Genomic DNA, 17085 nt, shown 5'->3' on the forward strand with positions numbered 1-17085 from the left:
TGAAAGTTGAACAGTGATTTAGCCACTGTGTATTCCCCCTTCTTATTAATGAAATTCATATTCTTATTAGGCAGGTTAGGTGCACTGAATCTAACCTTGAAGGTTGACATGGGCCCAACTTGGCCTAAAGAGATTGATGGACCTAAGGAAATTCCTATAAATGAATATTTTCCTATAATTGATAAAATATTGTCATTTAATAATCACATTTAAAACTTATATTAAGTATAAAACCCAATGACTTTACCCCACCTGAGAAATTAGTAAGGGACAAGTCATTTTGTTTTGTGGTATAAAATTTAACTATGATAGTTAATAAAAAAGACATATCTTGTATTCACTTAAAATAATTTAAAATATTCTGATTTCTAAAGTGTGTTTATCAATTATTTTTGTTTATAAATAGACTTTAATAGTTCTCTAAGAATATGACATCTAAAGGAAAATGATTTTTCACCTTTAAAATTACATACTTTTGGAACTTCAAGATTTGAGAAAGCTGCCATGTATATTGATAAAGCTAATAAAATAAATCAATTATAAATCTGGTTGTTCTATAAAAGTAGAGTGTGCAAACAATGTCTTGTGTTTTATACTATCTAATATTTGGAGAAAATGTGTTGTGGCAAATTGCAGTCTATCACTATGCTTCATTTTTTAAAAATTTGAGGATTATAAAATAATCACAGCATATAAATGGAAAAAGTTTATCATTTTTTAGTTAAAATAGTATTACTGCTAGTTGTTGCTGACACAGGGTCTACGTGAATTACATGTGAATTAAAACACTTGGGAAAACTGACCCACCAATAAACACAACTATTGAATAGAATGATTTTTAATGTGAATTACTTACTTGTAATACCCTTCTCAGAATGAAAGGGATTCTAAATAACTCCTATATTTAAAAGTATAATTTTGTGATTATGAACACTAATTTAACAACATTTTTTCTTTTCACATCAAAATTTTAAGATATGCAAGTCATATTTTTGTATACAACTTGCATAAAAGAACAAGTTGCCAAGAGAATTGAGAGATTTATTGACTAGCACAGATTTAGTTGATAGAGAAGTATTAGCACAGTGTGAGCTCAGAGATTTGTGGGGAGATGTTTAGGGTATTAAGTAAGAATAGGAATAGTATAGAGGCCATGCAGTATTAAAATAATGGGAAGTAGAGAAGGAGGAAATACACAAAAAGGTAAATGAGAAATCAGGAATTTTTTAAAAGCCACATAGGAAAAGCAAATCATCTTAGTCTGATGCAATAGTTTAGCAGTAATTAAATCTGAAACGCAACTTGAAATATGGTATATACATTACTGATAGGAACCTGATAAAGTGTTCTAACAAACCCAGAGACCATCAGAGAATAGTGTAGAGAGATAAGATAAACTCAAAAATTCCAAACTATATAATATCTCAGTAAACATAATTTTCTTTGGGACCACTGTTTTACATGACCCTCATCAAAATCTCTTGCAGTGGCTTTCCCAGCATTAAAGAGCGGGGTTCTTTCTAAATGCTACCACCACGACCAAACCATTTACTAATGGATTGTCTACTCCATTTAAAAAAGGGGGGTTTAGCTTACTGTTTTGACAGGTACTAACAGCCAACAATTAGCAAGCAAATGTATAAACAACCATAAAATCTAATTTTACATAACTGTGATGTTCATAGTTTCACAAAGCCACACCTCAGCGATGTTGTTTTCTCTCAGTTTCGTGTTACACAGGGCACATACCTTCTGCTTTGGCACTAGCTACAGGGCAGCACAGGCTTCTTTATAATGTAGTTTTCCTTGTTAAGGCAAAGAGTTCGTGTAAAGACTACTTGCCTTTTAAAACTAGGGGAAATGAAAATATCCAACACTTCTCTCCAACCCAGTTTCCTCTTATTTTTTCCACCTCTCTCGTGGGGTGGGGCTACAAAGCTTTAACTTCTTACTATTGTTTCTTGCCCACCAATGCTATGAAGACAAGGTTGTGGAACGTGCTTGCTCCTCCTGCCTTTATAATTTGATCAGGCTCCTATTCTAAAAATAAAAGGAAAATCTAGATAGATATATGTGGAATCTTATTTCTCTTTCTGTCTCACAAACACAGTCTTGCATAAAAGGCCTTTTGTTCTCTAGCAAGAAATTCTGGAGGAATCGAAGGAATGAATCAGTGCCTAACAAGCTTGCCACCAATTACAGTATAACTCAGGTGTTTAAATTCTTTGGCAAACAGGACTAAGAATTTCAGAGATTAATAAAGCACAACCAAGTTGCAGTGGATTAGGACTCAAAGTTGTCTTAATCTCTCCCATATTTTTAAAAGTAAAAATATTCAGAGAAATGACTCACATAAGTAAAATGACACATGGCTAATGTTTAATATGTGAAGTTAAAGAAAATAAGGATTCCAGGGGCTAGTGATAAAAATGAATTAAATGGAGTTTGCTAGGGCAGTCAGCACCAATTGGAAGGAAAGATAATAGACTGAAGTGAAAAACATTTAAGTAATGTGGCTGAGAACAAAAAAATGAACAAGATATTAAAGTTTAATAGAGCATTTGAAATTTTATAGGTGAGTAGAGATTTAAGTAATTTGATGGGTTAAAATAATTTGATTAGGTTAAAATTCCATCAGAGCCATAGAATGCCTAATGAAACAATTATTATGAACATGCTAAGGATATGCCTAACTTCTTGAGATAATATACCAAATTTTCTTAAGCAGGAAGAGAGGTGGTGGTTGGCAACTTTTTGGTTAAAACGACCTGTTTCTCTATGTCACTTGTTAAGGAACTTCCATAATTAATAGATCTCTGGAAAATCCCCCAAAGAACCAGTATAACCGTTAAACAAAAATGTCATTATTAACAAAAAGCTAAATCGGTACACCCAAAAGAAAAAAAACGCATGTGTGCATACATAGCTGAAAATAAAGAAATTGGTATTTTTCTTAATTTTAAATGGGTTGAATGAGTTAAATTTTTTGCCATTAATCTACTTTGATCAGTTTTGTATCTTTCCTCACCACCCCCACCTCCTGTGTAAAAAATGCTTCTCAGTGATAAATGTGAGTACTCTGTAGGCACCCTAATATTAGCATTGCCTAGGATTCCAGGGTACTGAAAAGCTCTGTGGGAACATATCCTTATGGAATGTCTCCCATCTCCTTAATACCTGAAGTGCAGTAAACTGGGGGTGACAGGATGAATGCCAGGGAACTGGAGCGAGTAGAGTTATATTTGGTGTTAAGAACTTGAAGCTGCAGGCCAGATTTGGAAACCCCATGATCCAGCCATCCTAGGGCTCTCACCTAACAAACATCCATTTAGTTAGCTCTCTATCTACTTTGCTAAATGCTTTACACATGTAATTTTAATTAATCCTCACAGCCTTATGAGGTAAGTATTCTAATTTTCCAGACAGGGGGCTGAGGTTCAGAGGCTGAGTCTTTTTTCCTGAGACCACACAGAAACTAAATACTAGAGCTGGAATTTGAACCTAGACCTATCTGATTTCTACATTCTTGTACGTAACCACTAAGTTACATACTCCACCTACCAAGAAGTACAAAGAAGGGCCTTTTCAGCGTAGGAACACATGTGATAAAGCTTGTATGAGACTCTGCTCCTTATTCATCAGCTGTCATCTGCTGTGCCTGGTAAGGCAGCTGGAAATAGTGGGTTACCTAATGAACATGTTAATGTGAAAATATATCAGTCAAAACCAAAACTTTATTTGGGTCATTCAGAATGATGTTTTAGAAATAAAGACTAAATACTGATGTTTTCATTTTCCTTTACTTAAATGTAAAACATTTAGTGATATTGTCAGCCATTTTTGGGGCCCATGATTGGTGCTCAATAAAAAATTAATTTGAATTCAACTTCCATATTTCTACCTCTGAACTTTTCCTCCCTGTTTTCCTTTTTCCCTACCTTTATATTTTAATTTCTCCCACCAATCACCATTTCCTTTTACTGATTATCAGACTAATGAGTTGAATAACTCAAATTATTTGAAAATGTTTCTAAGGAAAACCAGGACTCCAGAATAACCAGTTCCCTCTTTTTACCTCAACAGATTATGTGGATAAGAACTTTTTCATTTCTTTGGTTAAAAAACAAAACAAAATCTCTACTGTATTGTGATTCATTTGATTAAAGTTTATAGAGGCGCCTAATCAAACTGCCTAAAAACAAAGTTGGGTTTTCTAGTCATTTATAATTTAATTTACCAACAATATCTATGGACTTCTAGTGTAAACCTAAAAAGTTTTACTCAAAAAGGAGTGAAAGATAATTTCAGGAAACAACACCCTATATATCTGCTCTAACCAAGCTGCAAATTTTAAACAAGTAAACAGTTATTTAATGGTTTAAGTGAAACAGTCTATTCCCAATCAAATCCGATTTTAACTTTATGCATCTATTGCCTGATTTCTACAGCCTGTATAATAGGTTTTACTACTACTATGTTAAATATACTACTTTAATGATCTATCTGCCAAATGTTATTTTTTAAGTTAGTGTAGAAGAACAAGATGGTGATGATTCCATGGGTAATGGCTATAAAATTATTCTCTTTCACAGCCTTCTATCAAACTCAAGGATATATTACTTGGTAACATGGGTAGAGTCTCATGCTAAAACCAGGTGAAATATAGCTACTTAGAAACTTATATGCTGTCAAGAGGCAAAAATGCAAGGATTTAGAATGTTTGTGTCTGTATTGGTAAATACAAATATGAACTAAATGACAATAACAGCTTAGAAATTCATGCTAATTTTGAACCAATTTAATACCACCTAAGTATATGTACATGCTTAGTTGACTTTAGCATTAAGATGTTTAAATCCTATTTTAAGTTTATTATATTCAGGAGAACCAAATCATTGAGGTCCATTAATCACAGAATGGTTCATCTTTTCTATCAAAATCCATCACAGATCACTAGGGGGCAGGAAGCCATTATAATTTCTCATTATCTTATTCATTTGCTGACAAAAAAGATGGTGTGAAGGTTATAATTCAGTATTTGGCTCTGAATTGAATTATCAATGTGCTAATCACCATTGTATTTAGAAATCACAGAAAACTCTAGGGATCAAAAGATGACAAAAACGTAAAGGACATGATTTCAATTCAGAGTCAAGAAATTTTATGTGAGAAAATTTTCATAAATTTACCTATTTGAGACAGGGATAAAGTTAGGTAGACAGCCTATGAAGCCCCCAGTTAAATTTTATTTAAAAAGTTACTATGTTGTTTTTATTCTACTTTAAAGCAGCGGTCCCCAGCCTTTTTGGCACTAGGGACCAGTGCTCCTATGAGAATCTAATGTCTGATGATCTGAGGTGGAGCTGAGGCGGTGATGCTAGCGCTGGGGAGCGGCTGCAAATATAGGTGAAGCTTCACTTGCTGGCCCACTGCTTACCTCCTATGTGGCACGGTTTCTAACTGGCCATGGACCAATACCAGTCCACGGCATGGGGCTTGGGGACCCCTGCTTTAAAGCAATTGCTTATACCAATTAGAATCAGCAGAGCTCATTTTTAGATAAAATATGATTCTAAGCATAGATTATGAAAATCATCTTTCAAATGCTTTTATGTTCTCTGACGTGGGAAAAAGTGTTTTAAGAGACAGTCTCTTAAAAAATTAAGGCAAAGCGTTCCTGCAAAAAATATAATTCTACCCAGAATCACTGGTGCAGGTTAGGAGAGTTATGAACATAGGAATTTGAAGAACTCCTCCTCTGAAGGGATGTGTGTGTGTGTGTGTGTGTGTGTGTGTGTGTATACACTTTATTTTCATTTGCAGAGTGTATACAACACTTAATATTTGAAGAAAACAGTGTTAGCTTGATGGCTGAAAGCACTCAGTAAAAGAACATGAACTTTTAAATTTGTTAGATTTATGTTTCAACCAGATTTGCCATTAATAATTTAAAGTACATTATAAAATTATTTTATTTGAAGGAAAACGCTTCTTAACTGCTTACTGCCTATTTTTGCCTACCTGGCTGACCACCTATCTTTTTTATGTTACATATTTATGTACCCTACACATTCTTTCTTGCTTAGATTATGCAAGAAAAAAGTGCCCCTATAGTTGAAGAATTATATTAGTAATAATAACACCTTGTATTTGAAGGGTATGAGTTACATTGGGGAATAAATTAAATAAATTTAAGTTCTAGGAACTAAGCTTTTGTTTCCATTCTTTGTTCTATTAACACTGTACTGGCCTGATGCCAAAAGCCATGAAATTCTGGCCTAAGAATTATGTTGTGTCTTGTAGAACAGTCAACTTGTAATATTATTTTTCTTGAGTTTTGTCTTTTTCTGTGTGGCAGTGGTGAAATAGGGCCTTCTAAACCTCTGGAGAAGTGAGATCTGAATTTGGAGAGGACATGGGGAAGAATCAATCTTCAACAGATAATCTTTAAGTCCAGACCCAGGAATATCAGATCTGAAGTGACACCATCTTTTCTGTCTTCCTGACAAACCTCATCAAGCCCAAAAGTTCCAGTTGCAAGGATCCAAGAAAACTCAGTAAAGATCACTTTGAAATCACTTTGTTGTGACAAAATTGATTCATGGTGACTCTTCTAGTATTTGTGGGAAATCAGTGGTCAAAGCTACATTAAAATGAAACTTTATATGCTAATTATCTTCAAGGGCCCCTTCTAAAATAAAAGGGCTTGCTAGGCTACTATAAATATATTATAAATAGAGACAATCATGTATCTATGTAAACACATATAATTCTAAATTTAAAATAATCTGAATTAAAAAAATTTTTTTTTTAAAAATTACACCCCAAAATCTGCAGAGTATAAATAAAAGATGTGGGTACAGAGAAAAAAATAAGACCAATATTTTAATAAGATAATCTAGTTATTACTGTTAATGTAACATTTGCCCTTCTTTTTCACTGTATATATGTTACAAACTTGATTATTTGGTTATTAATATTGATGAAGCTCCCTTTTTAATCTGTTAACTTGAAGGAAAACCAGAAATGCTATTACTTCAATATTGGTAGATTTTCACAAATCACAGATAACCAAAAAGAATGTATCTTAAGACACGTTATTTCTTTCTAAACTTAGTAATATAAGCTAATAAGAGAGAATGAGTTTCTGTTAAACATTTATTCTTGATATTAATGTATAGCACCATGTTTCTCAGTTTTCAAATTTCAAGATAAAATTTAACTATGTATTGAGTGGCTCAAAAGTTTAAGGTGTTTTAAAAACTTTCGTGAGGAAGTAAAATGTTTGGTGAAATTTTAACCTGGCTACAAATACTTTGTTTTTTATATATACTCATACACACATTTCTTAGCCACATGAATCTTACAGCCATATTATTTCCTTACTGTGAGTACTTGTAGTTTTGCTTTTGGTTAACTGTATACCCATTATTATTATTGTTATTGTTACTTTTGTTTCTTGTGCAATATCAAGATGTTATATATCTTCAGAAATGCTTATGTTTTTATGCCTATTCAAATATTTTAATAAGGAGTTACCTAACTTAGAGTTAGGTAACTTTAATAAAGAGACCTAACTTAGAGTATACATAATAGTATATGTAGAAGTTAAGTAATTTAAAATCTCTAGCTATAAAGTAGAATGATAATTCGAATATTCATTCTAATAATTAGATTAACAAAAATCAGAAAAGTTAATTGCAGTGGGATAGTAGGAACAGGGGCAAGAAGGGAGATGAGAAATCCACTAAAGACTTCAAATTCATATGAATTCAACTGCTTTAAAAAATAAGTTTAGGAGAGGGTTTGTTTCTTTAAAAATCTAGTTAATATCTTTTGGGAACATGAGGAAGCAAATAGAACTGCAGAATTCTAATAGGAAACAGAAAAGATAAATAGTTTTAATAATTAAAGGTACCAGATCAATATAGTAGAGACTTAACAAATAATTTTTAATTGGCTGCTGGAATTTGATTCACAAAATAAATATGGCTTAAATTTTGACTGTACTAAAATAAAATGTAATGAATTAAAATAATAAGTGATATAAATGCATTCTATAATGTGATTATTTTCTGTATATTAGTATAAAATGGAGTTATTGGGTTACATAGAGAATTTTTGTTACATTTTTAAATCCATTGCTTTTACCTAATAAAACTTCCTCCTCCATGTTCAGAAGTTAAACTGTCTCTATATTACTTTTATTTGTACTGTATTTTTTTAAACTGGCTCTTTAAAAAAACTATTTGCCTGAAAAGTTATCAACTCCTTCCATTCTCTAATACCAAAATAATAAAGTATCTGGTATGGCTAATTATGGTGTTCCTGAGCATCTTCAGAAGTACACAAAGAGAATGAACTAAAATTATTATTGCTAAATCCTGTTTTCTTTCAATATAGGATGTTTAGAAAAGTACTATTTCATGGCAAACACATACAGCAATAAATTATTTAGGTTTCTTTATAATACAAAAAGAAATAATTATTTATAAAATCCACTGACATAATATTGAGGGTTAATTAACTCTCTTTCAGAGGGTTAATTCATTTCTCAAAATAACACACATAATTTATTCATAGAAATAAGTTCCTAACCAGTAAAATTCATTTTATTTTCAGTTTAAGAATTTAATAATTTTTTTCAAGTGATCAGTTATGAGTATACATTTTAGGTCAGTCTTGAACAATGATTGCCATCATTTCACTTAATTTAATTTTACTTAATAAGTGTCAACAATAATGGCACAAATTGAATCTGATTCTCTATGTATAAGACAACAGCCTCACTTCTTTCAGGTTATTTCAGACTACTCCCCAAGAGTCTGTCCTCCTAGTTAGCACTCTACAAAACTGAAGTAGGCTCAATTTGTCTGCTATTGTCACAGATTTACTTTTCTTCTGAAAAAGCCTCTATTACAGGTTTGGGTCTCATAGTCTTCCATGCCAGACATGGTAGTGTCCTACTCCAGGCGACTGTGTATCTACAATTTAATTATAATTTTTAAAGACAGTTTTCCAAGACTCAAAGAAACAAATGGCGAAAAATGTCCTACAGTGACAAGTGATTGGAGAAATATTTTGAGACAGAGTACTTCTAAAGAATTATAAAATGGCACTATTTACAGAGATCTTAAATATAATAATTAGTTTGACTTTAATTTGCGCGTAGGTCCTCAAATTATAGGCTGCTACTTGCCCCACCTCTTCAGGCCAATATCGCCTCCTCAAAACAATCCACAAACTTTACAAAGTTCTGCCTGGGTAGGGATTGAGAGGGTTCCAGAAAATTCATAAATTTTTTTTCCCTGGTAATTCTGGAAAAATTTATTCTTTCTCAGTCTCCTTAGGGGAGGCCTGAGTACCCATACACATAGTTTTAGACCTTATTTTATTCATCTTTTTATCTCTAGTACTAATATTTTCAGGTGAGAATTTGTTTCAACTTTTGATCTTTGTAGTATAATTTAGTACAGAAATGTAATATGTAGGCAGAGACTCTTCCTCTTCTACAGGAAGAAAATAAAGTGATTCCAGTTTTTGGTTAAATAATGTGCATCAGGTCACTTTTAATAAACACTGAGCTAGTGAATCACTATTATGTTCCAGGTACTCTTCCAGATGTTGGGGATTGATTAGAAAAGATTTGGCATATATTAAAGCTGTTGTGTTTTCCAGACAGGGTGGAACTTCAGTCTTTGGATTTTAAAAATATTTTGAAACACCTAGCATTTGTAATCTGCCAAACAGATTTCACTTGTTGAAATCAGTAGTAATTTCTATGTCAGTAGAATTAGTGAACTTAGTTTCACATGAATGTTAACAAGTTTTAAAAATCAATTGTAAAAGTATAAAGAAGAAATTTAGAAAAATTGCTGATAATCCTACCATCTAGAGATAACTAATTTTGATGCATTTTTCATACACATAACATTATCCTACATTAGGATAAGAAGATACAAAGTCTTCTATCTTACTTTTCTACTTAACTATATCAAAAACTTTTCTGTATTATTAAAATTCCTATAAACAATTTTTATGGCTACATAATCATCATACAGATGTACTATAATCGATGCAATCATTTTCTTATTGTCAATTATTTAAGTCATCTTTTTAATGTTGCTGTTATCATAAATAATACTACCTGAATGTTCTATTATTTCCTTAGGATGAATCCCACAGGGTAATGCTAAATGAAGGGTATGATCTTATTTAAGGTAAAGAAAAAATACTGTCACATTGCCCACCAATAGAGTTGACCTGTTTTGCTGCACTATTGCTGGCATTGATGAATATTATTTACTTATAAATATGGTAATTTGATCATTTTTAATGGGGTATGTTTTTTGTTTTTGTATTTTGTATGTCTTTAATAAAGTTTGAGCCACAATAATCAGATAAAAGAACAAAATATTTTAAAAATCAACACAAATAAGGAACAATGTAAAAATTCCAAGAATGCTCAGTGTAATATAATGTTCTAGAACTGCAAAAGTTTACTTTATATAAAATCAAAATGCAAATATTGTGTCTTTTTGGGAAAAGCTCAGGATGCCATCTAAAGTATGAAACATAAAACATTAATTTACTAGGTGAAAAGTTAGAATAGAAAAAATATATATAGCTGAAGAAAATGCAAGTAAATTGCTATTATTTTTTCGAAAAGCTGTGTTAAAGATGATTGTGGTGGTTAGATTGCAAGATTTGTTTGTAATTGTGCATAGGGATAGTACATAGTTACTAAGAACTCTCTTCTGAAGCTCTAGTTTTAGTATGTGTGTGTAAGAACTGTCATGTTTGCTTTTTTGCTATTTTACTTTGCTTGAAGTTAAGTGTGTGAGGGCTGAGTGAATACAAGTGATCTGACGATTTTTTGTTTCTTACAGCTCTTTCTGCTTTCAATGGCAGCTGGGACCCTGTCTCTAAATCACATTGTATTATCAGTTAAACAAAGAATGTAGATTGCTCTCCAGCCCACTAATTCTCTCTCTTTCTCATTCTTTTTTTTACTATATAAAACCCAACAATTTGCAAGAATAAAATCAAGAGATATGTACTTACAATTTAAGACACGTTTAATAGAAACCTTTCGGTTTTCTCTGTTTTCCTAATATTTTCTTTAAAAGATTTCCTAGTTTGATTTTTTTCTTTACCTTTCTTTCATAGTAAAGGAGATGGGAATGTAGATAAAGCCAGTACTATTTAACTAATGAGATTAGCAGATTAGTAGCAAGTGTGTTTTTAAAGACTGAAAATTACACACACAATTAGATAAAAGAAACTTAAATGTTCATTGATTGACTTTGTAGGGTTCTGTCAACATTACTTATTGGTCACAGATTGCTTAAGTGTTTCTCAGACAAAAACTTTTCTCCAGCACTGTCTCATACAACTTTGATATGGGCTATACATTACTAGTCTCCACCAAAGGATGGTTCCTCTCTCTCAGGAAAAAAAAAAATCATGGCACATAAAGCTCTTAAATGTATCCTGTTCACCTGAAGACATATTTCTTGCTTGTATCCCTCCCCTTGTAGTGACACTAATCTATACAGAACACGTAGTTGCCCCAGCACACACTACTTTCCTCTTTCCACATGCTACTACAAACCTATACAAAGAACGCCTTTCCTCCTCTCTTTGCTGGCAAACTTCAGCGCCTGGCTCAGGCATGTCATCTCTTTCAGGAAGCTCTACCAACATACTTTTTCCCTCTCTGGATGTGCCCCTCCTTTGTGTCCCCATAGCACTTCTCTCAATTATGTTTACTTCTTTATTAGACTCTCAACCTCATAAAGACAATCTCATTTGTCTTTTTACTCTCACATAGTAGGTACCTGTTAAAATTTGTTGAATGAATGTCTACAGCTTCTTCCATATGTAAACTATTAGCCCAGCAATTTTGTTGTTCTCTTTCAAGAGCCCTTTTATAGGAGTCTGCTTCTATCTCATCACCTGGCGCCAGACAGTACTTTCAAACTTATTCTCATATCATAAAATGAATTGCGCTCCTTTCCACTTACCTTCTCTGAGGGTTATGCCTGTAATGTAACTTCGGCATAGCTAAAGAAAATAATCTCATTCGGTTAAGCTGTCATAAACATGACTCTGTCATAAACACGATCGCATGTGTGTATGTTGGGGTTGAGAGAATAGGGCTGGGCGTGAGACTGGATTATTTTACGGTGCTTCAACGTGAGGGTTTTAATTATACATCTTCCTGTGATGAACTCAAAGCGGCGGATAAAGCACTTGAAACCAGAAATAAGAAGAGACGAAATAAGGACGCTTAAAGTGTAAGGATAAGCAGGAAAAATGGGAAGAAGAGTTGCAGGCACTCGTGTCTCCCACGCCGCAGGCCTGCACGTGGCGCGTCAAAGAAGTCGGCCTCTCCAGACGCTCTCCTGGGTTCCTATTGTCCTCGCCTGCCAGGCAGTTTATCTCGAGCGCTCCCACACACTGAGACGCTGCGAAGTACGCAAAGAAAAATTCCAGGAGGCCGACAGCCAGTACCAGTAACTTCAGTGTCATTTCTTTTCGTCCCCGCCTGGGGGGAAACCCTCATGCCGAGGCCATGCCAACATTAAAAAAGCAGGCTCTGGCCCTGTTTCCTCGGTGCGGCCAAATCAATAAATTGCCCTGCCCCTGCGTGCTACATTAGTCGGTACAGTTAGCACTGAACTGCATTTAAGGACTAGGAACAGAGGGAACCGCCGAGGTTGCTCGGGTCTCCCGGTCCCCTTCCGCTCTCCTCATCGCGCCACGCCCCAGACTTTCTTTCCCCACCCTACTTGGGAGTTCGCACTGCTCATTGGTCACCTGACCTGTCAATCCGATGGATGTCGATAAATCCCGCCTTATGGAAGGCAAAGATCTCGAAAAACCGCGTTTACCTGGCGGGGATGACGAGGAGGTGCGCGAGCCTAACGCCCCCAAGCTGCAGGAGGCGCGTGAGGTGCCGCGAACACCTGCCGCAGGGAGACGAGGGAGGGGCATTATTTGCATAACGGCCGCCCCTCGCCTCCTCGCGCGGGATAGGGTCCCGCCCCTCACTTAACTTGAAATCTGTTGGGCCACGGGCGGGTCACTCCGACCCAGGCAAGCCTTGGCGGGCGGTTCTGGGAGCGGATTGGCTCTGGGAGTTTCCACAAGGCGGCAGGGAGGCGGCTATAAGAGCGGGGAGCCGAGCGGGGGGAGAGGGAGAAGTGGTTGCACTCGCGGTGTCCGGTGCGAGGCGACCGTTAGTTGACGCCGCGGATTTTCTGTCCCTGATATTCTCGCCTAACGTCGCTTGCCTATTTTTCAGTCAGGATGTCTGCCCGCGGCCCGGCTATCGGCATCGACCTGGGCACCACCTACTCGTGCGTGGGGGTCTTCCAACATGGGAAGGTGGAGATCATTGCCAACGACCAGGGCAACCGCACCACCCCCAGCTACGTTGCCTTTACTGACACCGAGCGCCTCATCGGTGACGCCGCCAAGAACCAGGTGGCCATGAACCCCACCAACACCATCTTCGACGCCAAGAGGCTGATCGGACGGAAGTTCGAGGACGCTACAGTGCAGTCGGACATGAAGCACTGGCCGTTCCGGGTGGTGAGCGAGGGAGGGAAGCCCAAAGTGCAGGTGGAGTACAAGGGAGAGATCAAGACCTTCTTCCCGGAGGAGATCTCTTCCATGGTGCTCACTAAGATGAAGGAGATCGCCGAAGCCTACCTGGGGGGCAAGGTGCAGAGCGCGGTCATCACTGTCCCTGCCTATTTCAACGATTCGCAGCGCCAGGCCACGAAAGACGCCGGCACCATCACGGGCCTCAACGTGCTGCGCATCATCAACGAGCCCACAGCGGCGGCCATCGCCTATGGCCTGGACAAGAAGGGCTGCGCGGGCGGCGAGAAGAACGTGCTCATCTTTGACCTGGGCGGCGGCACCTTCGACGTGTCCATCCTGACCATCGAGGACGGCATCTTCGAGGTGAAGTCCACAGCCGGCGACACCCACCTGGGCGGCGAGGACTTCGACAACCGCATGGTGAGCCACCTGGCGGAGGAATTCAAGCGCAAGCACAAGAAGGACATTGGGCCCAACAAGCGTGCGGTGCGGCGGCTTCGCACTGCCTGCGAGCGCGCCAAGCGCACCCTTAGCTCGTCCACACAGGCCAGCATCGAAATCGACTCGCTCTACGAGGGTGTGGACTTCTACACGTCCATCACCCGCGCCCGCTTTGAGGAGCTCAACGCCGATCTGTTCCGCGGAACTCTGGAGCCTGTGGAGAAGGCGCTGCGCGACGCCAAGCTTGACAAGGGCCAGATCCAGGAGATCGTGCTGGTGGGAGGCTCCACCCGCATTCCTAAGATCCAGAAGCTGCTGCAGGATTTCTTCAACGGCAAGGAGCTGAACAAGAGCATCAACCCTGATGAGGCGGTGGCCTACGGAGCCGCGGTGCAGGCGGCCATCCTCATCGGGGACAAGTCAGAGAACGTGCAGGACCTGCTGCTGCTCGATGTCACCCCGTTGTCGCTCGGCATTGAGACGGCTGGCGGCGTCATGACCCCACTCATCAAGAGGAACACCACGATCCCCACCAAGCAGACGCAGACCTTCACCACCTACTCAGACAACCAGAGCAGCGTGCTGGTGCAGGTGTACGAGGGCGAACGGGCCATGACCAAGGACAATAACCTGTTGGGCAAGTTCGATCTGACCGGGATCCCCCCGGCGCCCCGCGGGGTCCCCCAGATCGAGGTCACCTTCGACATCGACGCCAACGGCATCCTCAATGTCACCGCCGCCGACAAGAGCACCGGTAAAGAAAACAAAATCACTATCACCAACGACAAGGGTCGTCTGAGCAAGGACGACATTGATCGGATGGTGCAGGAGGCGGAGCGGTACAAATCGGAAGATGAAGCCAATCGCGATCGTGTCGCCGCCAAAAACGCGGTGGAGTCTTATACCTACAATATCAAGCAGACGGTGGAAGACGAGAAACTGAGGGGCAAGATTAGTGAGCAGGACAAAAACAAGATCCTCGACAAGTGCCAGGAGGTCATCAACTGGCTCGACCGAAACCAGATGGCAGAGAAAGATGAGTATGAACACAAGCAGAAAGAGCTGGAAAGAGTGTGCAACCCCATCATCAGCAAACTTTACCAAGGCGGCCCCGGCGGCGGCGGGTCTGGAGCCTCCGGGGGACCCACCATCGAGGAAGTGGACTAAGCTTGCACTCGAGTCAGCGTAAACCTCTTTTCCTCTCTTTATTTTTTTTTTCCTTTTATTTTTGTTTCTTTTTTGAAATGTCCTTGTGCCAAGTACAGATCTGTTGTTGGAAGTCGTTAGTCCGGTGTATGCATATGAAAGGAAAGATACCATAACTTAGTTTAATTGTAAAAGGTTAGTTCTAAAGTTTGATTTTAAAAAACATTTGAGGTTTCTCTTTAATGCATTTTGCATGTTTGCTGACTTGGGCAGTTTTGGTTAGCTTAGTTTGGAGATGGGAGACCTGAAGTTTGCACACGTTTTGTGGAAGCTTGGTAACAATAAAATATATAGAAGCTTGAATTGTTTATTTTTATGCACTACTTTAAGGAAAGTAAACATCGCAGTAAAGTCAAGGACAGGCATTCTTTTTGCAAGCAATTGCATAAATACAAATTTAAAGTAAAGCTGAAATTGATCTCAAAATTACTGTCTTGGAGTTTTTAATTTTCCCTTGGTATTGCTTTACATATGTTGGTCTTTAACTAAGTAGGATATTAAGGTGAAATTTATTTAACTCAATCTTGTCTAATTCTCAGATGAGGTTCCTGCTTTGAATTACTAACAATTTAAGGGAGAAGTTCTGGGTAAACTTTTTTTCTCCTCTTTTAATACAGAAACCAGACTGGGGTCTTCCAGTGTACCCAGACTCCTAAGGCTTGACTGTTCAAGTGACAGTCACCTGAATAGTCCAGCAAAATACAAGCTATATTCTGGGGTTAAGTGTAAAATGATTCTTTTTCTAAACAAAAGCTGAAGCAGGAGTTGTCTTCTGATAATAGTACAAAGTAGTTTAAAACGTTGCTCTCTATGACATATAAGTGCCTGAAACTAGAGCCAGTAGACAAACTTTAACGCCACTTAATATTGGGTCCAAATTTGGTCAAACTTGTTTTAATTTTCTAGTAAAACAGCTCAACTTATGAGCATAAGGCAAATTTCATAAGGATATGTTTCCAGCAGGTATAATTTCTTAGGGAATAGGAGATGATATAGTGTCTTTTTCTGATTTAAGAATCATAATGCTTTTGCAATACCTGCCTTAAATCACTAGAATAGATTTCTTTTCATAAAGGGAAACTGCAAGATAGCCCTATATTTTGTTAATATACAGCTTGTTCATTTTCTTACATATCCGAGTTGAGATTGTTACAGATTGGACTATTGTAACCCTCTGGGAGCCACTATTCCTGGACTTAAGCTTTAAAATCCACATATTTGGGAGAAGGGGGTTCATGTTTATTTTTCAGTGGAATTACACTCCTGCTTTGTTCTGATTTATTCTCTATAAGGGGAACTTGGGAGAAATTCAGTAAAGCTGATTGGAAAATGCATAGTTAACCTAATGTTTTCACCACATACAGACATTTTGATATCTCTTTCCAAATAATGTTCATAAGATCACAGTGAATTATAGAAGCTATATTTTTAATTTAGTAGAGGACCTTTTATCATGCAGAGAGATTAACTTTTGAAATAATATAAAAATTAGAGAACAAATTAGCCTAGAAATATTGGATGTTGGTAATGACCCACTCACACAAGAGCTGAATTTTTTGTACATATATATATTTTTAAGCAAGTGTTCTTTTGGTTGGGGGATGAAGATAGAAAGGCAATTGTGAAATTGCTTCAAAATAAACTTAAAATTTTTAAGGTAATTGCTCTTTACACTGAAAAACTGAAGGTAACTTGCGTTTTTCAGTGCTGGTGTCAAGCAGGTGAAAAGTTTACAGCAAGGAGGCATTAAGGTGTTTTATTGACTACAAACTGTCACATAAACATTTGATAAGCTGCCTTGGTACTAACAGAACAGGTCAATAG

At 37.4% G+C, this 17085-nt stretch overlaps 2 protein-coding genes and 1 non-coding gene across 3 annotated transcripts in view; 2 read left to right on the plus strand and 1 right to left on the minus strand.

The window, feature by feature from the left end:
• The window catches only part of ZBTB1 (zinc finger and BTB domain containing 1), a 26011-nt gene extending 17839 nt beyond the window's left edge, over positions 1-8172 (plus strand). The window contains exon 4 of the mRNA XM_039875217.1: positions 6359-8172. Within this exon, the coding sequence (XP_039731151.1) occupies positions 6359-6395 (37 nt within the window). The 3' untranslated portion in view covers positions 6396-8172. The remainder of the gene's footprint in view (positions 1-6358) is intronic.
• A 474-nt stretch (positions 8173-8646) lies between these two features.
• LOC120612812 (small nucleolar RNA SNORD2) lies at positions 8647-8710 on the minus strand. The gene has a single exon (XR_005655548.1). It is a non-coding gene; the product is annotated as a small nucleolar RNA SNORD2 (small nucleolar RNA).
• A 4465-nt stretch (positions 8711-13175) lies between these two features.
• Positions 13176-15687, plus strand: HSPA2 (heat shock protein family A (Hsp70) member 2). Its single transcript, XM_039875218.1, has one exon. The coding sequence runs from the start codon at positions 13315-13317 to the stop codon at positions 15220-15222; it is 1908 nt and encodes a 635-aa protein (XP_039731152.1). The 5' UTR covers positions 13176-13314; the 3' UTR covers positions 15223-15687.
• The last annotated feature ends 1398 nt before the right edge of the window (positions 15688-17085 follow it).

This window comes from Pteropus medius, unplaced genomic scaffold (genome assembly GCF_902729225.1).
Source record: "Pteropus medius unplaced genomic scaffold, Ma_sr-lr_union100, whole genome shotgun sequence".
NCBI classification, from domain to species: Eukaryota; Metazoa; Chordata; class Mammalia; order Chiroptera; family Pteropodidae; genus Pteropus; species Pteropus medius.

Excerpts from the sequence above, each read along its gene's own strand:
- HSPA2 (XM_039875218.1), top strand. The coding sequence starts at position 13,315 with ATGTCTGCCCGCGGCCCGGCTATCGGCATCGACCTGGGCACCACCTAC.